The 25,316-nt window shown below is 37.5% G+C and overlaps 1 protein-coding gene across 1 annotated transcript in view; it reads left to right on the top strand.

Annotated features, from left to right (window-relative positions):
- HCN1 (hyperpolarization activated cyclic nucleotide gated potassium channel 1) overlaps positions 1–25,316 on the top strand; it is a 191,279-nt gene that overhangs the window by 23,368 nt on the left and 142,595 nt on the right. The window contains exon 2 of the mRNA XM_061373121.1: positions 838–1,261. Coding sequence (XP_061229105.1) covers positions 838–1,261 — 424 coding nt within the window. The remainder of the gene's footprint in view (positions 1–837; positions 1,262–25,316) is intronic.

Below are 25,316 nucleotides of genomic sequence, written 5' to 3'. Positions count from 1 at the left end.
AGTGTTAGAGCAGAGCCTTTTGATACTTCTGGAGCAAAATGGTGAAATGCAGTAGCCATTTTATACTGTGCAAGTTCACAGCTGTTATTGCCCAGACTAGCTAGCTCTGCAAGAAGACAGATTATGAGGTTGTAAAAGTCCATGAAAGTTCAGTTCAGGTTGTAAAACTGGATGAAGGTTTTGTTGTTATCTAATTTTTGTTTCTATTTTTTGCTTCAGTGCTTTTTTTCTCCTCCTGTAATTTTATTCCGGCACTGTAATGGTATGATTACATTTACAAAGAGGTACTTAAATTTAATATGTTATCTGTTAGATATTTGGGTTTCCATTTGGATAGAAGCCTTAAAAAAATATTGTATTGCTAAAGCACTTCTGATTAGGACTAGACATCGGTTTTAGTTACATAAACCCACTAATGAGTTCTGTTAGGATTCTGGATAGGTCTACTGAGTGGCACACATGCACACCTTTGATATGTCATGGAGTTATAAGCCATAGTACTTTATCCTAGGTGCATGTTCTTGAGAAGGAAAACACATAATGTTGAGAAGGAAAACACCTACTGACTGTGGGTGTATCAAATGACTTAAATCAAAGAGAATTTTCTTAGCATTAACAAAACGTCTAATGAAGCATGTACCAAACCATGGAAGGGTGGCTGGAACTAGATGATTTTTACAATCTCTTCCAACCTAAAACATTCTGGGATTGTGTTTAAGTATCTTGGGGTGAAGTTGCTGGCATCATAGAAACCATTTTTTCAGTGTGTTTTACCATATTACATCAATCATTCTGTTTCTTCCTTTTTATTTTTATTTATTTATTTTTTTTTTTTAGGTTTTACTGGGATTTAATCATGCTCATAATGATGGTTGGAAACCTTGTCATTATACCAGTTGGAATCACATTCTTCACAGAACAAACAACAACGCCATGGATTATTTTCAATGTGGCATCAGACACTGTTTTTCTATTGGACTTGATCATGAATTTTAGAACTGGGACTGTAAATGAAGACAGCTCTGAAATAATACTGGACCCTAAAATCATTAAGATGAATTACTTAAAAAGCTGGTTTGTGGTTGATTTCATCTCATCAATACCAGTGGATTATATCTTTCTCATTGTAGAAAAAGGAATGGATTCGGAGGTTTACAAGACAGCGAGAGCACTTCGTATTGTGAGATTTACAAAAATCCTCAGCCTGTTACGTTTATTACGCCTTTCAAGACTGATTAGATACATACACCAGTGGGAAGAGGTAAGATTTATAAGGTTATAACATAATTTGCTCAGATCTTTTTCCTACAAAAAAAAAAAAAAAAAAAAAAAAAAAGATGTCAGGTCTCTCCAAAGAGCTACACAAAATCCAAAATGGAATAAAGAGTTTTTACTCACCAATTAGCATAATTACATAAATGTACTAGTAAAAAAGCCTTTTTGAAAGAAAAAGCATAAGGTAACCATCTTCTCTCTGCTAACAACAGAGACAAACATTACGTTTGGGACTATAAGCACAAGCATAGGTGAGCTCCTTCGGAGAATAATAGCAATTTCAGCAACAACCTGAATCTGCATTTGGATTTGTTGACAAGCACTTAAACTTATTAAGTTAATGCTCTTGTAATCACAGAGAAGCTAAAATACGTGTTCATATTTTCCTGTTTCAGGAGAAATTGAAACCATTTATAATAGAGTAGATTTCCTAGAATGCTCATTATTTAAATCTGTATGTAGGCTAAGTATATCAAATACTGACCTTCTTTATAAAATATGGGTAGTTCAAATTCTGAGTCATTGCCTTCTAAACTGTCAACTCCACTATTTCCAGACGTGACCTTATGCTGCCTGCTAATTTGGCACGGTAGCATTTCCAGGAAATTATGGCATTCCCTGTTTTGGCATGCTCATGGCTAGGAAGTGTTTAATGCTTTGGCACATACTGTCATGATTCAGTCATTTCATTTCTTGCCTGTCCCCATTTCTGGAATTCTAAATATCATATTATGTTTTAACAGGAAGTGCTAAAAACATAGGAAAAATAGCTGCTGTTTTCTAAACCTTTCTTGCAGCAAGTATACTGAGAATTATTTTGCAAAGCATGTTCACTGAAATCATTAAAATAGATCTGTATATAAATTTACCTACTTTGATAAAGATTTATTTAATTAAATGAATATTGAAGAAAGATTTGGTACCATTTCTGCTTATCCCCAGTATTATATTTACTTTGTAGTTTAATAGAAACCTAAATGTAAAGCCATCTCCAAATGAAGTCAGATTCTATTTAAAGATGGCATGACACTGAGTATCAAAAAATCTAATAAATTTATATTTGTTTCTCAGGAAGATCCTAAAAGAGGTTATTAATCTTTATTACTGTATTTTATAAATTCTTCTTCTTTTTGCCTCTTTGTAATGCACTGTAACTATTTTTTCTTTTTTGACACAGAAATAGAGCACTGCAGTTTTTGTACTCAATTTAACCAAGGCAAATGATTAAGCATATTTTGCAGTTGTACCATAAAGCTGTGTTTTTTGTCTTCTCTGTGATTTAGAGAGACAACCTTCTGAAATGCATTCAATGACATTATTTTCTGGCAGCTTGAGTTAATAGCTTGCCACTATAAAGACCTACTAAGCAGGGAAATTAATACCTCTCCTCCCCCCATCCCCCCCTCCTGTCTGTTGTCAAAAGATAAATCAGATATTCTAAATCAAAAACAGTTGAATTGCCAAGTAAGTGGGACTAGAAGTGACCACAGAATATAGTCCAAACCAGCAATAGCTGGTGTTTGGTTTGTTTAATCTTTAGCTAATAGATGCTTGATTGCAACTTCACCTTTGATTCCACTAGTAAAACTTGTGTAGTATCTCTGGTATGATATTTTATTTGACAAGTATTTAAAAACTTAAAGAAAATGGGAGTCCATCTTTTTTGTTTTGGTAGCACATTATAGTGCTCCCTAGTTGTCCTCAGGAAGGTGAAATAGCATCTCAAGGGTTTTTCTGTGTTTTGTTTTCGGGGGGAGGAGATGAGGGGGGTTGAGCCTGCAATAAAGCACTGAGAAGCTCATTGCCTGCTTTCAAACAGTGATAAATAAGGGACTGAATCAGGTTCTTATATATCCTGAAATTAAATGTGTGTAAGAAAAAAAGTGATCCTTTTTTGATTTGTTTAGTATCTTACAGATATCAAAAATTAATGCAGTCATGGATTGTCACATTTGACTTGTGTTATCACAGTAGCTGATCATGTGAAACTGATTTGTGTGGTGATCTATTACCACTGTGGAGAAATTGTATATTACAGCATTGAAATGTTTAAAAACTGAAGAAAATGGGTAGGCATGAACTTCGCTGAATTAGGAAACAATAGTTCGATGATTTCATCGGTGTAGTCAGTCAGACCTTTGCTGCTGATATTAATCTTTTCTGTATTGAGTGTGTTTGCATATGCACAACAGGGAACAACTGTTAATTAATTTTTGTGACACAGAAACGGAGCCTGTTTGTGTGTGGTTAAAAGGATTTAATAGTTTTTGCATGTGGGCTGACACATTGGTTTTAAATGTGGTGCAGATAAATCTGAAATACTATGCATTTGGATACAGAGTAATGAACATTATGTCAAAAATATTGAGAGGACAGCCGGCAAACTCATTCCTCATAACTTGCCAAGAGGATATTTCATGGAAAACTGATTGATCAACAACCCAGGGTGTATAATAAAGCTGCTGTCTCACTGAGGTATTTATACATCCTCCAACAAAAAAGGCTTTGAGCTTTTCGTTTTTCAGTATCACATTCCTGGAGTTCAGTTGGTCAGTATCCTGAACTTACAGATAAGTATACAAGAATTTAAAATGTTTTTATATGAAACATGGTTCTTTTTCTTTATTCGTTTCCACATTGCTTAAATAAAACAAGATCAAGCTTCTGATAGCCAGATGGGGTGATATTGGGGTAGATAATGTATGCATTGCAGAAGCTTTTTTCTTAGCCTTTAAGATGGAACAGAACTATAGCCTGTGGTACAATATATCTGAAATCTGATTGCTATATTCATATCAGTCTGACGTTAATAGGTTACCTAGATGAATGACTCAGTGGAAATGGGAGGTATCACTTTAACAAAGGGACGAGAGATATGTTGACAGGAATTAATTTACCGAATTTTCAAATTCATACTTTCTTAAAACGGCTTTTTTTCCTGCAATATCTAATATTCCAATCCTTTGTAATTAATATGTTGACAAACAGATCATATCTTAGCTGAACCATATTACACACTAAAAATGCAAGAAAAAATATAAAAAAATTCATTGCAGAAATTACGCTTTTGCAGTAATTTCTGACAGTGGGTTTGTTTTGTTTTTTTTATTTTATTTTATTTTATTTTATTTTATTTTATTTTAAGCATAGATTCCTAAAAATACTGAACAGGATGTACTGGACCTAATTCTTACTTATTTTAAATTATTTTGTGAGACTGCCTAGGCTGTTGACCCCGGAACATTTTTCATAGGTTTACATGCAACTATTAAGTTATTTTTAGTTAAACATGCTCATAGATAACTGAACAATTAAAAGATATGAACTATTAGGAATAAATGCATTGTTATATGTCAGATGATACACCACTTTGCTGTACATTTCTCTATGGTGTAAATTTACCTATTCTTTCAAATAACAAGTTTTTCCAAAAGCTGCTTAAAGAGCAGACACTGTTTTGCTGACAGCTATTCTAATCACAGGACAAGACATAGCAGTTGTATGAGTGGTACTTCTGAAACTGTACACTAGATCTTTCTTGTTCTGAGATGTCCAACTCATTTTAAAGTTCCCGAATCCTTATTAGAAAACATACAATGCAGTTTTTGTTTTTCAAGAAATCATCTCGTAAGTTGCAGCCATATCTTATTTTGGTTTGACTTGTACTGAAATCTGCTTTTCAACTTGCTAAACCTTTTCAAGGTTCATGAACCTACGGATGTGTTGATATCCATTCACGTAGTTGCTAAAACTCTGGTGCTTAATGAAATGTATTTCTGAGCATATCACATAGACATGTGTTATTCTACTTTTTACTGTTTTTTCTTAATAATCACAGTAATGCTTATCCAGAAAAGCTTCAGGCTTGCTTGAATGCTAAGTCTTACTGAAATTCTTAAAAATTAAGTATAGAAGAGCTTTGCCAAATCATGTTCTGCATTAACAGCTTCATCTACTGCTTCCATGCTACCAACCCTGATTATCATACATCACCACTAGGTGTCCTCTCCTTGTTCTGCTTGTTGCCCCACGGCGCAATCAATACATGTTATGCTTACATGATGTTGAGTCATTGCTATTGCCTAAATAAAAATATTGTAAAAGAACACTTGTGTTCTTTTCTGGACAAAAGAAGGGAACACTTACTTCAGTAGCCTGCTGTTTCCGTGATAGGTATACAGATAACTTTTGTCCCCTACAGAAAATTTTTCCCTACAGCCACATAAGAAGGCAAGGGTTTTTTTGTGTGTCTCCTGATCATTGACTGGGGGATTGTGTGGGAAGGGAAAGATGATGAGTTAGGTGGATACTTGGTAGTGCTGGATGAAAACACATACCTTTACTGCTTTGATTATTTATTTTAATAGGACTGTGTCCATAGGATACAACGTTTTTGTGTCAAAGATGATGTTATACCATTTAACATTTTTAATTAATAGTCTTAGGGAAATGGAAGATGATGTAATATCTTTTTCTTTCTTTTTGTTCAGTTTTAATTCCTGTCCCTGAAGGAGAACATTTAAAATATGTTTTCTAGGACCAATAAAGCTGTGTCAGTTAGTGAAGCACTGCTGGTAAGCATACCAGTATAGGTTGAGTGCAATTTGAAGTAAATTAGCTTAAACTAGGACACACTTTTTTATTGCCTATTACAGATACATCAATCAAATACAAATTGTCTAGCTCATAGGGAGTGAGGGGAGGAAATTTGTTAAATAACTCTTGGGGAAAGAAGACGTAGGAGAGCCTACCTACTCTTTACAGGCACAAAGTCTGTGAGTTCTGAAACAAAGCCTCTGTATTGATGTCTTTAGCCTTCCTACCACTAAGAAGAAAGAAGCATAAAATTCCTATTTCTTGACAATTTCTACAGGAAGGGAACAGAAAAGCAGATTCTGTATTCTTTTGGGAAGGATAAAGTTTGTGTCTTCCTACATAAAGTCTATGGGGTCAGGTTGTGTGGATCGATCAGACATATCAAAAGCCCAAGCTGTTTTGGCACTTATTGCTTTCTTCCTCTCCCCCCAAGAAGTGTTCCCTAGCCAAACTAAGCAAATATGAAAAACATGGTGAATTATTCATGTTGTGGTTTAGGCTGCAGATGCTTGCTTGAACACGCACGTCTTATACAGCTGACTTCCATTTTGTATTGGGCTGTATCGTAGACCCCTGCGAGGTTTGCTTGGGGCTTCCTTCTTGTTCTGCAGTCCTTCCTGCCAGATGAAGCTGTCATCATGTGTGCTTGACGTGTGCTGACCAGCTCCACCTTATGTAATCTAGAGGAGCATCCTCTACCCTCCTGCCCCCCGCCCCCCGATTTGCTTGCAGTTTGAATTACAAAATCTAAGAGTACTCCTTGCTGAACATAGCTGTGGTAGAAAGTGAGCTGTCTGGCATCATCAGAGCAGAGGGTTCCCCAGTGTTCCTTTTGTTCCTGGGAGTTATGCCGGTTGTCATTTCTCTACTGGGTAGGATTCACAGTGCTGGTATTCCTCCCTAATTCAATTGGCAGGTTGGCTAATGAATAGTCTGTATCTATGACAGCAGTTGAGAGCAAGCTATTTTATGTACAGACTCTGATCACAAAGAGCCAGAACCCAGACTACAAGCCCTTTTCTTTCTCCACTTAAAATCAGAGACTGTAGAGGAAGTTTCTTGGATACTGTGGAGGCTGTCAATAGTATGTCTTGTTAGTGTATATTTAGTTCGTTGACAAACGAACTTCTGTGTAACTTTCTTATGTGAGTACAACTGAAATAATAAATGAAATAAATAATGGTACCTAAATTCCAAAATAAACCATTATACAATATGAAGGAGCATGTGAATCAAAACATTTTCATCAGAACAAAAGTCAGTCTCAGAAGATAGAGATATGTAAGCCTCAGTGCTGTTAAATTTTTCTTATCTATCATGTAACTTACAAGCCTACTGTCTGCGCTTTGCTAAACAGTGCACCTAATATAATCTTTTCTGAATTGATAGTGCTCCAAATTGGAAATTATAATGGATCTCGTGTCATGTAAACCTTTTTGTCAGTTTTGCTTAGTTTTGCCAGTACTTTTTTATTTATTTCAGTGAAAATTATTTCAGGAAAGTATGTATCAATGCTGCTAAAGCATACATCCATGAAATGTCACTGACATAGATAATGGAGCATACTTTCTGGGTTTTATTTTTCACTCTTAATTCTGAATTATAGGATCACAGAATATTTTGGGTTGGAAGGGACCTTAAAACTCATCCATTTCCAGTCCCCCTGCCACGAGCAGGGATGCCTTCCACTAGACTAGGTTGCTTCAACCCCCATCCAACCTGGCCTTGAACACTGCCAGGCATGGACCACAGCTTCTCTGGGCAACCTGTGCCAGGGCCTCACCACTCTCAGAAGAACTTCTTCCTAGTACCTAATATAAATCCCCTTGCTGTCAGCTTAAAGCCATTCCTGCTTGTCCTGTTGCTACAACATGACTTCGTAAAAAGTCTCTCCAGATTTCTTGTAAGCTGATTTTAGGTACTGGAAGCTGCTATAACGTCTCTGTAGCCTTCTTTTCTTCAGGCTAAACAAGCCCAACTCTCTCAACCTGTCATGTTAGCAGAGGTGCTCCAGCCCTCAGATCATCTTCCTAGCCTCCTCTGGATTTGTTCCAACAGCTCCACCTCCGTTTTCTGTTGGGGACTCCAGAGCTGGATGCAGCACTGCAGGGGGTTCTAACCAAAGCAGGGCAGAGGGAGAGAATCATCTCCCTTGACCTCCTGGCTACGCTCCCTTTGATGCAGCCCAGGATATGTTTGGCTTTCTGAGATGCAAACAGGTCATGTTGACCTTTTTGTCAATCAACACCTGAAGTTCTCAGAGCTGCTCTATCCATTCTCCTCCCAGCATGATTCTGTGCTTGAGATTGTCCTTACCAATGTGCAGGACCTTGGGCGTGGCCTTATTGAGGTTTGCAATGTACAAAATAGTAGGAAAATACATGTAACCGATAGAGACAATTAGAAGGAAATATAATCCAGGGTCACCCTAATAATAGAATACTAACTGCTAAAAAGAACAGCACTTCTGTAGGGGAGGCAGTTGCTGAAATGCAAGCAAGATGGAGTATTGTGGGTTTTAGTTTCCTACTTCATGGTCCATGCATAATCACTTTCATGCAAAGAACAGTCCATCCCCCTACGGAGTAAATAGGAAGTGTTACAAGTGTGAGGTTTCTTGCTTCATCTTTTTACCCCCTTTTAAGACTGTGCAGACTTAGCTGCCTTTCTTCTGTGCTTCTGCCAAGAGAGTAACTGTGTTGCGATGGTGTTTTCCCTGGGAGATAAACCATGTAGAACATAGCCAGAGATAAATCTCGCTGAACTGAGATGTTAGAAGATAATGTTTTGTTCTTTATATGAGGTTTTCTCTGGCTTCTCTGGTAATGGGTCTGTTGCTGGCAGTCTTGTCTGTAGACACCAAAAAGGTGGGTTTAACCCTGCAGTAGAATTTCAAGGTGCTGCCAGTCTGTTTTGAAAATGACCAGATCTGCATCAGCTTGTTTTCTAAAGTCTGTCTTGTTCATTATGTTTTAAGCCATTCTGGAGATAATTCCTTGTTTTGCACTTGCTAGAGCTTGCACACATTACTCCTGGTTGCAGATTTGGAATAAAAGCCCCCATCCCAAACTTTTAACACAATCAGAAATTCTGCTTAACTTTCACAGAGTAGTGGCCTGATGGATACATCCCATGTCAGGAAAGGGGGAAGGTCAGGGATGCTCAGTCCTCTTGTGAGACAGAGCTGCTGCAGCCCACCACATCAGCATGGTTCCTCCTCTGTGTTGAGGAACTGTCAGAGACGGTGATGACGGGCAAAGAGCTGTTTGGGCAGCCCCTCGTTCACCATTTGGACACTGCGATACTGCAGAGTCCTTGCTGTGGTGTTACAAACTGCCTTTGGATCCTGCAGAGATGAGACAAAAGGGGAAGCTGTGAATTGTATTTTTCAGTTTTAGTCTAATGTCTTTTACCAAGAATAACAATTGTAGTGTTTGTTCTTTGCAGGCTAAACACAATCCATTAAAGTATCTTGAATTTTCAGTTTTGTATTAATAGTGACCAGTTCAGAATGACTGTTTACACTTCTAAATTACTCATCAACAGTAATTTAACTAAAAGATATTCTCAGCTTGTCACTAATGCCTTGTAAGATCCTTCCCCTCTGTGTTTGTTTGCATAATACGAACAAATCTTTGCATGTAAAGAAGTCAGTTGAATAAACACCTTACATTTGTGTACAGATTTTAATTTGTCTTGGTATTCTTTTTATGTAGCTGCTAGGCTAAGTCATCTCTAGAGATAGTTAGGTACATATTGTGGCCATTTTATGCTGTCTTAAATAGACTTACTTTAAAAATAAATTTTTAGAGGACAATTTTGGAGCTGGGTTGCTAGTCTACATGGTAAAATATGCTCAGTTATGTTGAAATGGGAGCCTTATAACCCACTGTAATAATATTTCATACATCATTGTTTGTTTGTTTGTTTGTTGAGGAGAGCAACAAAATGTTCTTACAGGACATTATTAGTAATTGAAAGCTGAGAAAGAAGTTAAACAGAAAAAAAAAATCAGAAAAGTGTATGAGTAGAAGTGTGTAGGAACAATTTTAACCTTTTCCTAACATTTAGCTGCAAGGGGCATTTAATTTTTAAATTAAGTAATTATGTATTAAAGTATGGAAAGATAACTCATTAGGTTTCAAGTTGATATAATTCTGTGTTTTACTTTAGGGAGACAGTTGTCAGTTGCTGTGAACAACTTTTAAAATTAAAAAAACCCATCACCCACCACTGTATTCTCTTCTCCTATGTGTGGAATGCTGTGCTGGTGGAATTTGTGGGAGAGCATTACCTAGGTTATCTCAGAAAGGTCTGAGAGTTAGAAAAGAGAGGTATCTGGAGAGCTTGTGCTTGCTGGGTAGGCCATCTGTATACAGATGCCTTTATTTATGCCCCTGTTCTGTCACATTCCTTAGCTCATCAGGACATTTTAGCGAGTAAGACCAGGACCAAAATGACACAGGATTCACCGCATGTCAGTGGGTTGAGGATCATAGTTTGAGTTCGATCAAATTTGACTGCATTCTAATACAATAACATACGTGGGACACTGCTTTTTTAAATAGGGTCTACTGTTATGGCTCCTATTGCAGACAATGGAATGGCAGTTTAATAGTTAATTAGGAAAAAGGTTCTGCTTTACAAGGATAAAATTGTCTGTATTAACCACTTAGGGATCAGGATGCAACTGTAGAAACCAGTTTACAGAGGGCTGAGGACTGAGGTGGCAGTGTAGAAACAACTTTTCCAGCTGGAAGCTATATTTAGTGAGTTATTTCTAACCTGAATTTCATGGAGTTTATTCCAGATGTGTAATACGTATATATATCCCACATGTTTAATATATGATTTAAATATAGTGGTGACCTAGAAAGAGCAGGAAAATAACCTAATTAAGAAATTATCAAATCCCTGCTCCTTGGTTTCAAGCAGAAGTGAAGGCTGTGACTGAATTGTTAGGCTTTCCTCACCATGCTGCACTGGGAACATGCTCTAGTTCTACCTTTTTCATCTTAACCAAAACATGTGCTTTGCCGTAGCCTTTCCATGTGTCTAGGCTCAAAGTGTTTTCCTCTTTGGGCAGTTTTGCTTTATTAATTATTATCTTCTTACATCTCTTTTATTTTAGCCTCCCTGCTTTCAGAGCCAACAGCAACAAGCATAGCTATGCATATGCAGTAATGGTATGGTGTCTTGTAATTGAAAGTTCAAGGCCATGTTGGATGGAGCTTTGAGCAACCTAGTCTAGTGAATGGTGTCCCTGCCCATGGCACTGATTTTCCTCCAGCATCGATTATGTGAACACACTTTTTCCCATCATTTACTTATTTTGCCCATGGCAAAACCAATCTATACCATTTTTTTTTTCTCTGTGTTCTTTTCATTATGTGGCAATTTTGGTAACTTAATACATAGCTTTGTTAATGTGGATTTTTCTTTATATCTCTTTTAGTGTTTGCATAATGTTTCTTGATCTTCTTAAAATAGTTTAACAAAATCAGTCTGTTTAGTGGGTCTCTTAATTGGCATAGTAACTGCCAGGCACTGGAATGAAAGTGTCAAAGTACTTTCTATGAATAGAATTAATATCAACACTGTAACCTTTTTATCAAAGTAAATCCATGAAGAAATAACTTATTTTTAAAATATGCAACAAATTCCATGTTTTTTTCCTTTTCATTTAATCTTCCAATTTCTATTCCCGTGGAAGACAGTGAAAATAAAATTAGTCAACACCAGGATTTTTACACGTATTGTTTTTATGCTTGTTAACTAATTGACTTACTAGTTCTTGTCAACTCTTGTTTAGCAGTTAATAAGTTTATATTTGAGGTAGAAGCACTTTTTTCTTTTACCTCAGCAGGGTGTTTAGAAGTGGTAGGATTTGACAGCAGCTGTACTGAATGCTATCCTTGTGACACAGCAATTCCCATGCTGTCTGCTTCAGTCCATTGCTCTTATGGTAAGAACGTAATTTTGACAGCTTTAGATTTCACTTTTAAGAAGCTCTCTCTCACCCTTTTTAGTTGTATATGGATCCTTTTGTATAGAGTGAACACAGTCTGAAAAACATTCGAAGACATATACTCTTCAGCTACATCATAATTTTAAAACTGTGTCTGTCTTGAAGAGCCTACTTAGAGCTAAGAATTGAAAATCATGACAGCACACTATCATTAATTTTGGGCATTGTTTATTATAGAGATGTGTGAACACCTTTTTATTTGACCTCAGATATTGTCAGATGCTTCATCTAGTGAATCAGTTTCTTCCACGTATTTTTGAACAATGAAAGAAAGTTAATATTTGGGTGATGAATTCAGCACTGAAATGCAGAAGAAAGACTCTAAAATTTAAATTTTTAGTTTTTTTAGTTATTCAAGTACATAATTTTGGTTTTCCCTCCACTAAACCAGTTTTTAATATTAGAGTCCCATGTGTGATGACCATGGTCCCACAGATTTTCTTCCATTTCTCAGATGTGAAGAATATCCTGATGCTTTGTATAAGCAGTGATTATCTCATTCAGAATTAGAAAATTTAGCCAAGCAGTGGATTGTCATCTGAGCAATGCAAAATAATTCCCCATCGGTAAAAACAGACCTTTTTGCAAAGTCATGAAGGAGGTATAGCTTGAGATATTTAAAACTTGAATTTCAGGATTATTATCATATGCTTGAGGACCCTCATTTAGATCTTTTTTGATCTTTTGACAGCAAGCTTTTTGGAGCGGCAGTGCACCTCTGTGTTCCAGTGCTAAATATACTCAAAAAATCTAATACTATATTAATCATTATGTGTGCTAAACCTAGGGAAGAGGACAGGAGTGGAAAAAATGAAAATCTGGTAAGGGAATGGCAAGGCAAACTCATGCCCATAAATTACTTTCTTCTTTATAACTGCTGCTTCTTTTGCTGCTGTTGTCTAGAAAACCAGCATCAAAAAGCTCATCTCTGATATTTTCCTTAGAATCATAGAATAGTTAGGGTTGGAAAGGACCCTAAGATCATCTAGTTCCAACCCCTCTGCCATGGGCAGGGGCACCTCACACTAAACCATCTCACCCAAGGCTCTGTCCGACCTGGCCTTGAATACCGCCAGGGATGGAGCATTCACAACCTCCCTAGGCAGCCCATTCCAGTGCTTAACTACCCTTACAGTAAAGAATTTCTTCCTTATATCCAATCTAAACTTCCCCTCTTTAAGTTTTATCCCGTTAACCCTTGTCCTATCATTACAGGCCCTAATGAAGAGTCCCTCCACAGCATACCTGTAGCCCCCCTTCAGATACTGGAAGGCTTCTCTGCGTTTTCCACGCAGCCTTCTCTTCTCCAGGCTGAACAGCCCCAACTTTCTCAGCCTGTCTTCATACAGGAGGTGCTCCAGTCCCCTTATCATCCTTGTGGCCCTCCTTTGGACTTGTTCCAACAGTTCCATGTCCTTTTTATGTTGAGGACACCAGAACTGCACACAATACTCCAGGTGGGGTCTCAGGAGAGCAGAGTAGAGGGGCAGGATCATGTCCTTTGACCTGCTGGTCACGCTCCTTTTGATGCAGCCCAGGATGGGTTTGGCTTTCTGGGCTGTGAGTGCACGCTGCAGCCGGCTCATGTTAAGTTTCTCATCGACCAACAGCCCCAAGTCCTTCTCTGCAGGACTGCTCTGAATCTCTTCTCTGCCCAACCTGTAGCTGTGCTTGGGATTGCTTCCACCCAGGTTTAGGACCTTGCACTTGGCATGGTTGAACTTCATGAGGATGGCATCAGCCCACCTCACAAGCATGTCAAGGTCCCTCTGGATGGCATTCCTTCCCTCCAGTGTATCAACCGAACCACACAGCTTGGTGTCATTGGCAAACTTGCTGAGGGCGCACTCAATCCCACTGTCCATGTCACCGGTAAAGATGTTAAACAAGACTGGTCCCAACACCAATCCCTGAGGGACACCACTCGTTACTGGTCTCCAGCCGGACATTGAGTCATTGACCACAACTGTTTGTGTGCAGCCATGCAGCCAGTTCTTTATCCACTGAGTGGTCCACCTATCAAATTGATGTCTCTCCAGTTTAGAGACAACGATGTCACGTGGGACAGTGTCAAACGCTTTACACAAATCCAGGTAGATGACATCAACTGCTCTACTGCTGTCCATCAGTTCTGTAGCCCCACCATAGAAGGCCACCAAATTGGTAAGGCAGCATTTCCCCTTAGTGAAGCCATGCTGACTGTCACCAACCACCTTGTTGCTTTTCATGTGCCTTAGCATGCCTTCCAGGAGAATCTGCTCCAAGATTTTGCCATGCACAGAGGTGAGACTAACTGGTCTGTAGTTCCCTGAGTCATCCATTTTCCCTTTCTTGAAAAGAGGGTTATATTTCCCTTTTTCCAGTCATCGGGAACTTCACCTGGTTGCCATGATTTTTCAAATATGATGGACAGTGGCTTATGAACTTCATTTGCCAGCTCCTTCAGGACCCATGGATGGATTTCATCAGGTCCCATGGACAAATAAAAAAGAAAGAAAAAAAAAATTCCTGCTCGAGACCCAGAACCTTAAGCATGTGGTCCCCACCACCGTTGACTACCCTCTTTCAGTTTGAGCTATGTGAAAACCGTACAGGTGATATGGCTGGTGGCAACACAGGCCTACTTGAATTGCATCCGATATCCCGACATCCAATTTGTGGCTGGAAGCTGAAAAATCCATTTGTTTCTCACTTGCATTCTTGTCATTGCCAGTACTCAGCAGAATCAGTCTGACGAAAATGAAACAAAACTGGTTGATCCTCAGAAGATGTTTTTCTGGATTCCTAAGGAATAAAGTATACTCAATGTGTTTTAATCTTTGTTATTATGGAAAGAATGTCTGATCGTAACAGAAATCATAATTCGGTCTTGTCAGTTAGGCAGTTTAGTAAACTGAGGGAACTGATACTGGAAACCACAATGTCTGATATTTTCTCTCAGGACTTCTTAACACTTACTAGCCTTCAGATTAATTTAGAAAAAACTAGCCTTAGGTGATTTTTTTTCTCCATTCTCTTCAACCACCACCATGTTTTCATCTGTGTTTGTGTTCCAGGGCTTAAGACTTGACTGGCATGCCCAGGTTTGCAATACTGTTTTCATGTAATAATTGAATTAATTAATAAAGGAAAAAGGGATATTCTTGCTGGTCATCAAGCCAGGTCAGTTGCCTTGTTCTCATTCTTGGATGCCTGTGAATCTTTGATTGTCTGGGCTGCTTAGGGCAATTTGGAATAAGTGTAGAAGCAGGTTTCTAGCTAGCTAGAGGACTTCAGTTTGGTTAGACACGTGCAGACCATGTCAGAGGTAGGCAGCAGCTGAGCTGGACTGTTGTGAACTCTATACTTAGGATTCAAGTGTTGCAAGTGAAGTATTTGCACCATTCCCCTTCCCTGTTTGCATGTGTGTAACATTTTGTATGTGCAGTATTCTGATTGGTTATTGGAGTAGGTAGATAATGTTTTGAGCCCTAACATAGTTTTTTTTACTGTATGACTTGTGCTTGAAAGTCTGATTTAGAGATATAAATCTGTTAAATTGTTTTTTTTAAAGCATTTTCACATTTTTGATTGTTTACATGGATAAAGTTTTTCAAACTGTAGTTTATTTTTAAATTGAGCTACAAAAGTACTCAAGTGACCTCTAACTTTTTTTCATACTGAGAAATGTGCTCCAACATCTTTTCAGTTCCCCACCTCTTCCTTTATGCCATGTAAGTGTCTTGTGAAGACAGGAAGCTTGTACTCTGTGCTCTCTGTCCTGCTCACAGACAGTGACTGGGGAGGTCAGAGCCTGTCACTGAACTAGCAGCTTCAAATCCCTTAAGTCTGTTTCCATAGCTGAAGATGCAAAACATGAGAGGTTTTAGTGACTTTTAGTGACAGTTTTTACTTAGGCTAGTACAAATAAGCATACCAAAAAGATACATGCTTCCGTTTCTTAGAGTTGGAAACAAGAGAGAAAACCAGTTTTCTAAAGTTCTTGTATTTGCTCTGTTAAATAGAGTACTCTTTCAAGGCATCCCACATGAAAGCTATGGAACATTGAGTATTTTCAGTCATCACATTTATTCCCCTTTAAAAATTTTGCCCATAGTACTAGCACTTTACTTTATAAAATGAAACATACAAGAAAGTCCACCATATCAGCCTTGAAGATCCTTCATCATCATGTCTCAAAGAAGGGAAGCAATAGATTGGGAATACCTTCCTTCCTTGGTCTGAACAGCTTCAGGCAGGATTGCCAGGGGATAAGGTTTGGCACATTGCTCTACCTGACCTTATGTGACTCCTTGTACCAGACCGAGCACCTAATGAAGCACATGGCTCTGCCCTTGTGGTTGGAGCACTCATACCAACGGAGAGGTAGCGTGGGTATATGTGCTTTTTCTGGAATGACTGTTTCATGATACACACAGGAAAGGCAGTGCCTCAGCTCTGACATTTCCCATCGACTAGCTGTCAGCAGATCTGCGCTCCCTGCTATGATTCTTAGCAGCACCATCTGAAGTGTCCGTCTCTCTCCAAAAATTGGGCAGGGAGCCCAGACACCCATTAGGCACTGGAGAGTGAACTCTTCAAAATAGGGGCCTTCTTAGACTTGGCTATTAGAGTTACTCTCAAGCTCCTGGCCAGTGGTAGCATTTACTATAGATAGAGAATTTACTTTGTGTATGCAAGAAATAAGGTGTGTGACCTGGAGAGAATGAAAATGTAAAGCTTGTTTAGTTTTGCCTTGTAATATTTTGAATTCAGTGATCCAGTCTGTTCATCTCAACTGATTTCAGTGAGACTACACTGGTGAAAATTAGAAAATTTCCATGTTACCTATGGAAACCCTAGAGTTCCCTCAAAACTTACGTTTTTCACCCATTTCATTGATTTGCCAGAGGAGAAACATCTGCTGAAAAGCTCTTCTAAATGTGGAACAGAAGAACAAATCTTATCTTTTTGAACTCTTTTTAAATTGCTATTCAGTTTAATTCATATGTCTAGCATAGTCTGTTCCAGTCCTCACTGTGCCAGAGGTTTGCACAGCATTCAGTTACCTTAGATGATGTTCTCAGAATATTTCTAAAGGAGCAGGCAAAGTTTAAGTAGAATTCTACCTCTCGAGACTGTTTTCCATGTCAGATCAAGTATTTGTACTTGAAATACAGTTATATATTCTGTGTTAATGTGCTTTGGAAGAATTGTCAAATATTCTTGGATATATGGAAAAGAGTTCACAAGCTCGCTAGTGTTAGTTGATGAATACTACAATGTAGGTAGGAAAAAATCAATTATAGTAACTTAAAGGCATAAAGATGCTTCAAAATCATTAGATGATTTAGCCCATTACAAGGCTTTCAATCTTCTATTATGCCTGGTTTAGAAAAAAAAAAATTACTACCAATGAAAAAAGCACATTTTAATAAGCCTTTTAGCCTTAAGTGCTCAATGTGAGTTTTCATGATAATTCTTTGTGAACATCTCTGCAGGAGCTTGGTGACTTAATCTACCTCCTGGTTGAAAGTGTGATGAGATAAACTTTTGGTAATTGAAAAATGATAAAAGGTGGTCTAACATTCACACAGATCTGCTGCCCTTGTAACTAATCAGTGTAAGAAGGAACAGTCAGATAAAATTGCTCAGGAAACTGGAATGTTATATTTAGAAATCTAAAGTAAAAATCTTCATGCCTTCAGTTTTATATCTGACATGGCATATCTTACTTTTTACTGTTCTTCAAACTTTATTTCTACCCTGAATAACAACTTTGTAATTCATAGTACTGTCATTGCTGGCATGTAAAAATACTATACTCTGCCTTTTTGTTATGCTAAATGCATCAGCATCAGTAAAGGCTAATATCCCATCTGTTGTAAGTTAATGTTTCTTTCACTCTTTATGGTGTCTTCCACTGAAATCCAGTTTCAAATGCAGTTTCAGTTGCATTATTGTTACACACTTCACCTGTGACCTTGGATGATTTTGCCTGTACCATGCACCATATGCAATTTTTAATTCCCCTTCCCCCCTCCAGATGACATCTGTTTGGTGTTCCTGAGTTGCCACATCTTTCCTTCATTCCCTGAAGGAGCGGGGTAGGAGTTACCTCAGAGTGGACTTCCAAAACTGAGATTACTAAAATCAATAGGCAGCTAAAGATTCCCTTCCCTTCACAGTTGTTTGTTTTCTATGGTGTCCTTGGCATACAAAAAAATGCATCGTAAGGTACAAGGTTGTACTGCCCTATCTCAGCCAGTTCCTAGACAGTCAGCACTTTCAAAATTGGGAGCCAGTTGGGGTTTGGTATTCTCAGGGTAAGTTAGATTGGCCTTGGCATAATTGACAGCAATCCAGAATGATATTTGATATACACCAATTCTTACATTTAATTGTTGTCAGTGATTTCCCTGGTGCCATAACACCGCTCTTCAATAAAGTGTTACTAATTCGCTTTGTTTTATGCCCTTTAGGTGTGCCATCAATAAGAGGCTTTGGGACTCAGCAGTGGCCAAAAAGGATTGCTAAAACGTTATTTTTCTTTGTAGTGCAGATTAGCTATCAGAGATCCTTGATCCATCAGTATTCACATGTCTGTATCCTTTTATCCTGTGTATTCCTGTAAGATCAATGGTGTTACAACAATCTCTCCACCTAGCAGGGAGCAGGTCTTTTAAGAACTTGAATAAGCCGTTAGAGACAAGCTCTTTTTGATGCTCTGCTGGTCTTGCTCCCTTGTGTCCATGCCAAGCCCACTGTTAAATGTACAGTGCACCTACTGTGGATTTAAGATTGCTGCAGTTCTTAAGCAGCATATTACTCTCTGTTGCATTTGAGTGCAGCTGGTAGGGAGCTGCTATGCCTCACAGATTACTTTCTGTTAATATTTCTGTGAGCACTGTCTAGTGATAGCCAGTTCGATATTATTTCTTAAGTCTTATTTCTCAAATTACTTAGAACTGACATATTTAATTATTTCCCCACCCCCCCCTCCAGAAGTAGTATGTAACATGAATTTTATTATTTTGGGATGTTTTCCTATTATTTATTAAAGTCTTTTTAAAGAAATGCAGGTTTTACTGATTTTGTGAAACGTTCAGTTCTGCTGGGGAGCAGCATTGTTTTCTACAGTCTTCACTGGGGAGCATTTGACAGATTTTAGGTTTCAGGGCTGAAACATGAAATGCTTTACAGACAGTTCGAAGGCTTGAATTTGAATACAGCAAATTCTAAAGAAAAGATAGACTTCATGTGCTTTTAATAACCTGTATTTCTGATGAGAAATATCACCTGCCATGTAATACTTAAAAAAGATCTTTTTCAGAATTTTGTTCTTTTTTTCTTCATAATGTCTGAAATTCAGTGATTCTCCATACTCAAGATACAATTATAAGGGAATCCCATAAGTAAGTATGGAGGGAGGGAGGGGACATCAGGAAGATCCTAGGGGCTCTGTCTGCTGTAACATCCCCCAGTTCAGGTTTGGAACTCCAGGATTTTCCACTTCATGGTACAAATTTTTCAGTTTCATGAGTGATGTGAAAATAGTGAAAAATGGAACTGTGCTGTGTAGCTGTAAGGCCAGTGAGCTTCAGTGTCTTGGGAAAACATATTTAAAATTAATATTTTCAGTCTGTTGTGAATGTTACGTTCCATGTGTATAACTTGTTTGGACCTCAGCTATTTTATCCCTTTAATTTTCTTTTGGGAAGTGGCAGTGCGGAGGTGGTTGTAATCTACAAAAGGAAAATTTCACTTTTAGACTATTAAATATTCCTTACCCATTAGTAGGGATTTTGTTTTCTTGTTCTGCTATTCTTATGTACCACAGACAATTCCAGTAACAGCAGTAGCAATGCCTGACCTTGTGTTGTAACACACACAAATGGCATGACAATCTTGCCTTCATTTTGGCAGTGACAAGTTAAGACTCTAGGATAATTAGAGCTGGCATTTTCTGCAAATGTGAGCTTTCAACAAAGGATGCCAATTCAGAGTTGCAAAAAAACACACGCAAAAAAAAAATACACCCCCCACCCCCACCCCCCCGTAATGCTATAAATGACAGCTCTTTAGTGAGGAAAAACCTCAGATCTGAATTTTTTTCATCAAAGTGGTGGTGGCGGAGAAAGAGGTGCCAAGAAGAATAACATTCAGTAAATGAGTTTAAGTTATCTAGAGTGAAGGTAGAGTGAAGGAGAATCAGGTAAAGCCCCTGCCCAGCTACGCTCCTATGCTCCCTAGTGAGTGGTCGCAGTTATCTGATGACTATCTACTCCCTTTTTGAGCTTTCGAAGCACTTCTATTTTCTTCACTATGCAACTACTTAGGAAATAATTAATCTATTACTTGTTTCAGATCTCCAGGCTGTATAGGGAGAAATGCCTCCCCCTTTGTTTTTTGTTGCATAGCAAAGACGTCCTGGGCCTCTCAAGCTGCATACAAAAATGTCTGTGTCTTGCTTGAAGTTGTGGGGGGCTTTTGGGATGATGAGAACGTTTCCTGATCATTCCTAAATTATTTTATATCTACATCTTATTCCAGAATTTCAGTATCAAATTGAAACTAGTCTATTTAATATTTTCTGCACTGGTGTTTCCATCTTATTTCCATTTAAAATTAACATTTCTCCATTTGCCTTCCTTAGCCTTGCCAGTTGTCACATTACTCTAAGGTGTTTGGAACCACTGGAGACAGAAGACTTGGAAGCAGTTGCTTTTTAAGTGTCAGAGCTGGCAGCTCATGCAAAATAATATTACTACTGCTACAAAACAGCTGCTCATTGCTGAGAAAGCGGTCAATGCCAATGCAGTATAATAATTCTGTTCCTCCTTATTATTAGTGAACTCTCTAAAGTGACCAGGCTTTTTGATGTATGTTGTAATGGAATGTTTGCTTACTAATAGCCCCTTCAGAGCTAAGCAAATTGGTGTCCAGATAAATTTAATCATTGTATTTTTAGAAGTGTTCTCAGTTCCATTGAGCTTGATACTGTTTGATTGCTGGTAAAATAAACATAGAGAATATATTTGTGACTTTGAAAAGTCAGGAAAGTGTTCATTTGCTTTCTTCAGGATGGAACTAGAAAAAACAATCTGGAGACTTGCATCAATGCTATTATTGGGAAATATGTCTTGACATAAAAATAACAGGACACAGAACCAATATCCTTACATCAGCTTTGACTGTTCTTTCACCCCTGCCCCTTTCCAGTTATTGCCTTCTTTTCTCTCTCCACCTCCCCCGACAATGACAATGTCCCTTTCTTAGCTCAAAGCTAATTTTTGTAATTTATGTAATTTATTTATTTTTATTTATCTATGGGTGAGAGCCATTTTTGTATATTGTATTTGTATGTTCATGTAGTTCTAGAGTACAATCTAACTGTGAGGAAAGTCAATATACAAACAATTTATTTTTGACTTTTTAATATTGATTGATTTACCAAATCAGATTTGTGATTATTATTTCAGGACACTGAATTAAGTCACTCACGCTTCTCAAAGACGTTGCTTATTTTATTTAGAGAATGATGGCAAAGAAAGCTCAGTGAATGTAGGACGATAATTTTACATGTTGAGGATGTAACTTTAAGAGACAGCAGCTACAGCTGCATGACAATCTCTTGTTCAGCAATCCTGTTTTATGAAGGATTTTATGATTTTGACATCTTTCTTTGCTTTAGTAAAGAACAAAATATGGTAATGTCAAGTTTACCAACAGTAAGAATCAGCAATAATATTTTTCAATTAAGCTAGAATATTTTAACTTAACAAAATCAAAACATTTGTTTTCACTTTTAGTTTTTATTTGCATTATTATATATGCAGTTGTTACAATTTTAGTTTTAATTGAGAAGCAGGCTATTTAAACATTGTCAACTTTTTAATATCCTCCTCCAGAAAATGTTGATAGAAGTGGAGTTCTTTCATTTCAAACTAAGTGTGTTTCCCAATATGAAACATTTTTTAATTTTTTTTTTTATCAGATATGCTACTGAGTCACACAAAACCATCATATATTTTTATGCAGACTAAGATTAGTGACCATGCATTTGCTGAAATACGATGACTCATTTTCAGGAACAGATAAAAAACATTATACTGCCTGGAACACTTTTGATGCTGTCTGGCTTTTACTTTTCAATTACAGCATACATTATTTAATGCTTCTCATCTTAATGTCTGTATGCCTCCTCTGCTTTTTGCAACAGTAAAAAGCTAATAATATGGAAGGCACAGAAATTGTAATGGAAATTATATTTAGGAAGATCTTGTGGTACCCAATATTTATGCTGTTACTTATGCCAAGGAATTTGTTTCAGAATAGTATCCAAAATCATTCTGAAAGTTGTTCTCCCAAATGCATACATTCACCTTGACCCAAATCTGGTTGGGTAAATAATATAAAACACAGAGGCCAGAGTAGTGTGGGATTCTGCCATTCAGAATCATTCAGTACATGTCTGTACTCTGGTGGTTTAGGCATACATCCTGTCAGACAATGGCAGGTCTTTCAGCCTGAAATAAGGGCCCACCTCTGTCATCATGGAATAACCAATTTACTAACTACTGTATAAAAGCTAGGTATATTGTTATTAAAACTAATGGCACTAATAGTCCCTTATCAATTCTTTGAGGCACCGACTCTCAATGGTTTGTATTAGGCTGCTTTGAGAATACCTACCGAAGTAGCCTTCAGAGGATTAGGTGAAGAAATAGAGAGCATTTATTTAAAATACTTGAACTGTTTCAAGTTGAAAGTCAGTATTAAGCTGTATGGGCTGTCACAAAACTTTACATATCTTGACGTTTTATTATCACCTTCAAAGAACCTAAGGAAATAGGGGGCAGCTTTAGTGGGACTTTATCCCTCATAAATTTATATGCCAATTTAGGTTTTATATCATGTCCTTAATTTCATTTCATTTAAAGTGACAACATCCCTGCCACCACATAAATGCATGGTACTTCTGGAGTGTTCTGGAGTGTGCTCTCTGCTTTCTTGTTTTGACTTGATGGCGAATAACAATGAAAGCAATGTGAAATTGGAAAAGGGAAGGGTGTGTTTAGTCAGGGTTAAATGATGTGTTTATTAAACCACCATGGTTTAAATTCACGCAATTTCTACTTCCTCATGTTCTTCTCGACACTACGCATCATCATATAGGTATTATTTCAGATTGTCCTATAAATTGCATTTGAGTACACTTTATCTGCATGGAACGGGAGGTCACTCTATTGTGTGAGCCGAGTATGGTTGTATGGGAACTAAACTGACTGGAAAAAATAGTTTTAAAAAATAAATACTGTTTCATAGATGTCCATACGTAACCAGAGGTATTCCACAGGATCCTGTCCTGGTCTATTCAGGTCAGGCAAATGCTGTAGGTGTAGATAATCCTACCTTCAGACGGTCTGATCTCTGGGAGTACTTCCAGCCCACGCTTCCAGGAGTGTAACGAAAATTGTGCCCTCAGCCCGAGCTTTCATTTTATCTCTTTGTATCTCTTTGCTGGTAATCTGAGTGTTTTTTTAAATCTTCATACTTTTACTGGTTTAGATTTTATTGTTTCACTCTTATAGCAGGAATAAGAATTTTAATTCTTTTAGGTCATGCTGGGGTTGTTTTGTTTTGTTTTTTTTCTCTTTGTTCTCTTTACTTCCTCATTCATTTTCACTAGGATGTCCATTGCAGTTGCACTGGAAGGTGGGAGCTACTGTTAGCTTGTCTTTCAGCTACATTTTGCACAAGTTCTGTTGATGTGACATCTCTCTTTGCCATAAGTCTGTGGGCTATTGGACAGGGTGGAAGCATATGATTTTTGTTTTACAACTGGTAGGAGTCAGTGAGATAGTGAGCCTGTTTGACTGAATCTGTAAAAAATGGACCAGTTATTGGTTGTAAGATCTTTTTTTAGTAGTTCAATATTCATGTAGCATTGAGCCCCATTTACTTCTCCATTAAGCTCCTAAACTAATCCTGAAATGCAGCAACTAAAGATTGATATTTTCTAATTAATAAAATGGAAGCTGTTCATGAAGATAGCAACATGAAAGCTTTGGGGAAAATACATTGTCCTGATTTCACCACAGCAAGCGATTTGTTAGACATGTAAAATATAATGCCAAATTTTGTCACATCCATTACTTGAGTTGTGAACTTCATAATTCATCAGTTTTCCAATAAATGGAATAAAATTTCTGTGTTTTGATCTTGTGGAGGAGCAAGTGAAATGGATATGAATAAATGGAACATGCTTAGAAGTATTTTCATAGAAGTAACAAAAAAGTTTCATTAGCTCATTGAGACATTGAAGAGAACCACACTGTCTAGTTTAAGTATTGCCTCACTCAAATGGTTAAATTAAATCTAAGCCACCAGATAATAATATTCTAGTCTATTAATGGATTTAAATACAGTATCACAAGACTTCAAGATGAAAAAATCTAATATCATAAGCAGTACAGTTAAATTGCAATAGCAGGCAACAAAGGCTTGCTTCAGTTTTTTGTATTATACTGAATAATGCAATCTATGCCCTTGTCTCGGCTAAGTAGGACAAAGACAGTCACATCTTATACAATCCATTGACAAGTTCTTAAGAAATCTTGCATCAAATGGCGTTCTATATTTGCTCATTAATTGCGCTATAGTGCTACCTGAAATACTTCATTTGATGTTGGAAGTCACATTGTTTCAAGATGCAGCAGGAGGCTGCCCAAGGTTGTTAGCTGCAAGTGAGGGAAATGGCGGGTATCTTATTGGCCTGTTTAGTTCACTGTAAAGGAGTTTCTCAAAACATCCAAACTTTTCCCCTAATACACTTTTTTATGTCTATTTATATACAGTATTACAAGCTATACTGAGTGTATCAGGTCTAATAAAAATTACTAATTACAGGAAAACTAAATAAACAAGCATAATTATAAAGCAGTACAGAACAATTAGCAGAAAACATACCCCAGTGTACCAGTAGCCAAAATACATGCTTCCTGATAATTTTACTTGTAGAGTCAATGGCATGGTACTGATAAGGCTTACTGCCTCTCAGTGGAAATAGAGAAAACATGTACTGATTGTATGCACATTTTTAATAAGGAGTAAGAAACACAAGGTCAGGTTCCGGCAACAACTTTGCAGGAGCAGTGCCAGTAATTTACTCTGTCAGAGTTAATTTTTTTCCACCAATATTTGATTCCACTAGCTTGTCAGAAAAACACAGACTTCTGCTTGTCTAGACTAACAACAAAAGAAACACAAGGAATATACTGTGACTATTCTATATACTTGTACTTTCAAGACAGGAACTTACTGTGGTTTTCTTAGAGAGAAGGAAAGGGCATAGTAGGTTTCATTCTGTGTGCAAAAAGAGTTTTGTTAGATCAGTCTTTCTAATAAAGATCTAATCTACAGCACATGAGAATTT

This window comes from Neopsephotus bourkii, unplaced genomic scaffold (genome assembly GCF_033783945.1).
Source record: "Neopsephotus bourkii isolate Nb327-2 ecotype Australia unplaced genomic scaffold, CSIRO-AGI_Nbou_v1 NB_1628, whole genome shotgun sequence".
In the NCBI taxonomy this organism is placed as follows: domain Eukaryota; kingdom Metazoa; phylum Chordata; class Aves; order Psittaciformes; family Psittacidae; genus Neopsephotus; species Neopsephotus bourkii.
The sequence above is the reverse complement of the archived record's forward strand: the minus strand, read 5'-3'. Positions and strand labels throughout refer to the sequence as shown.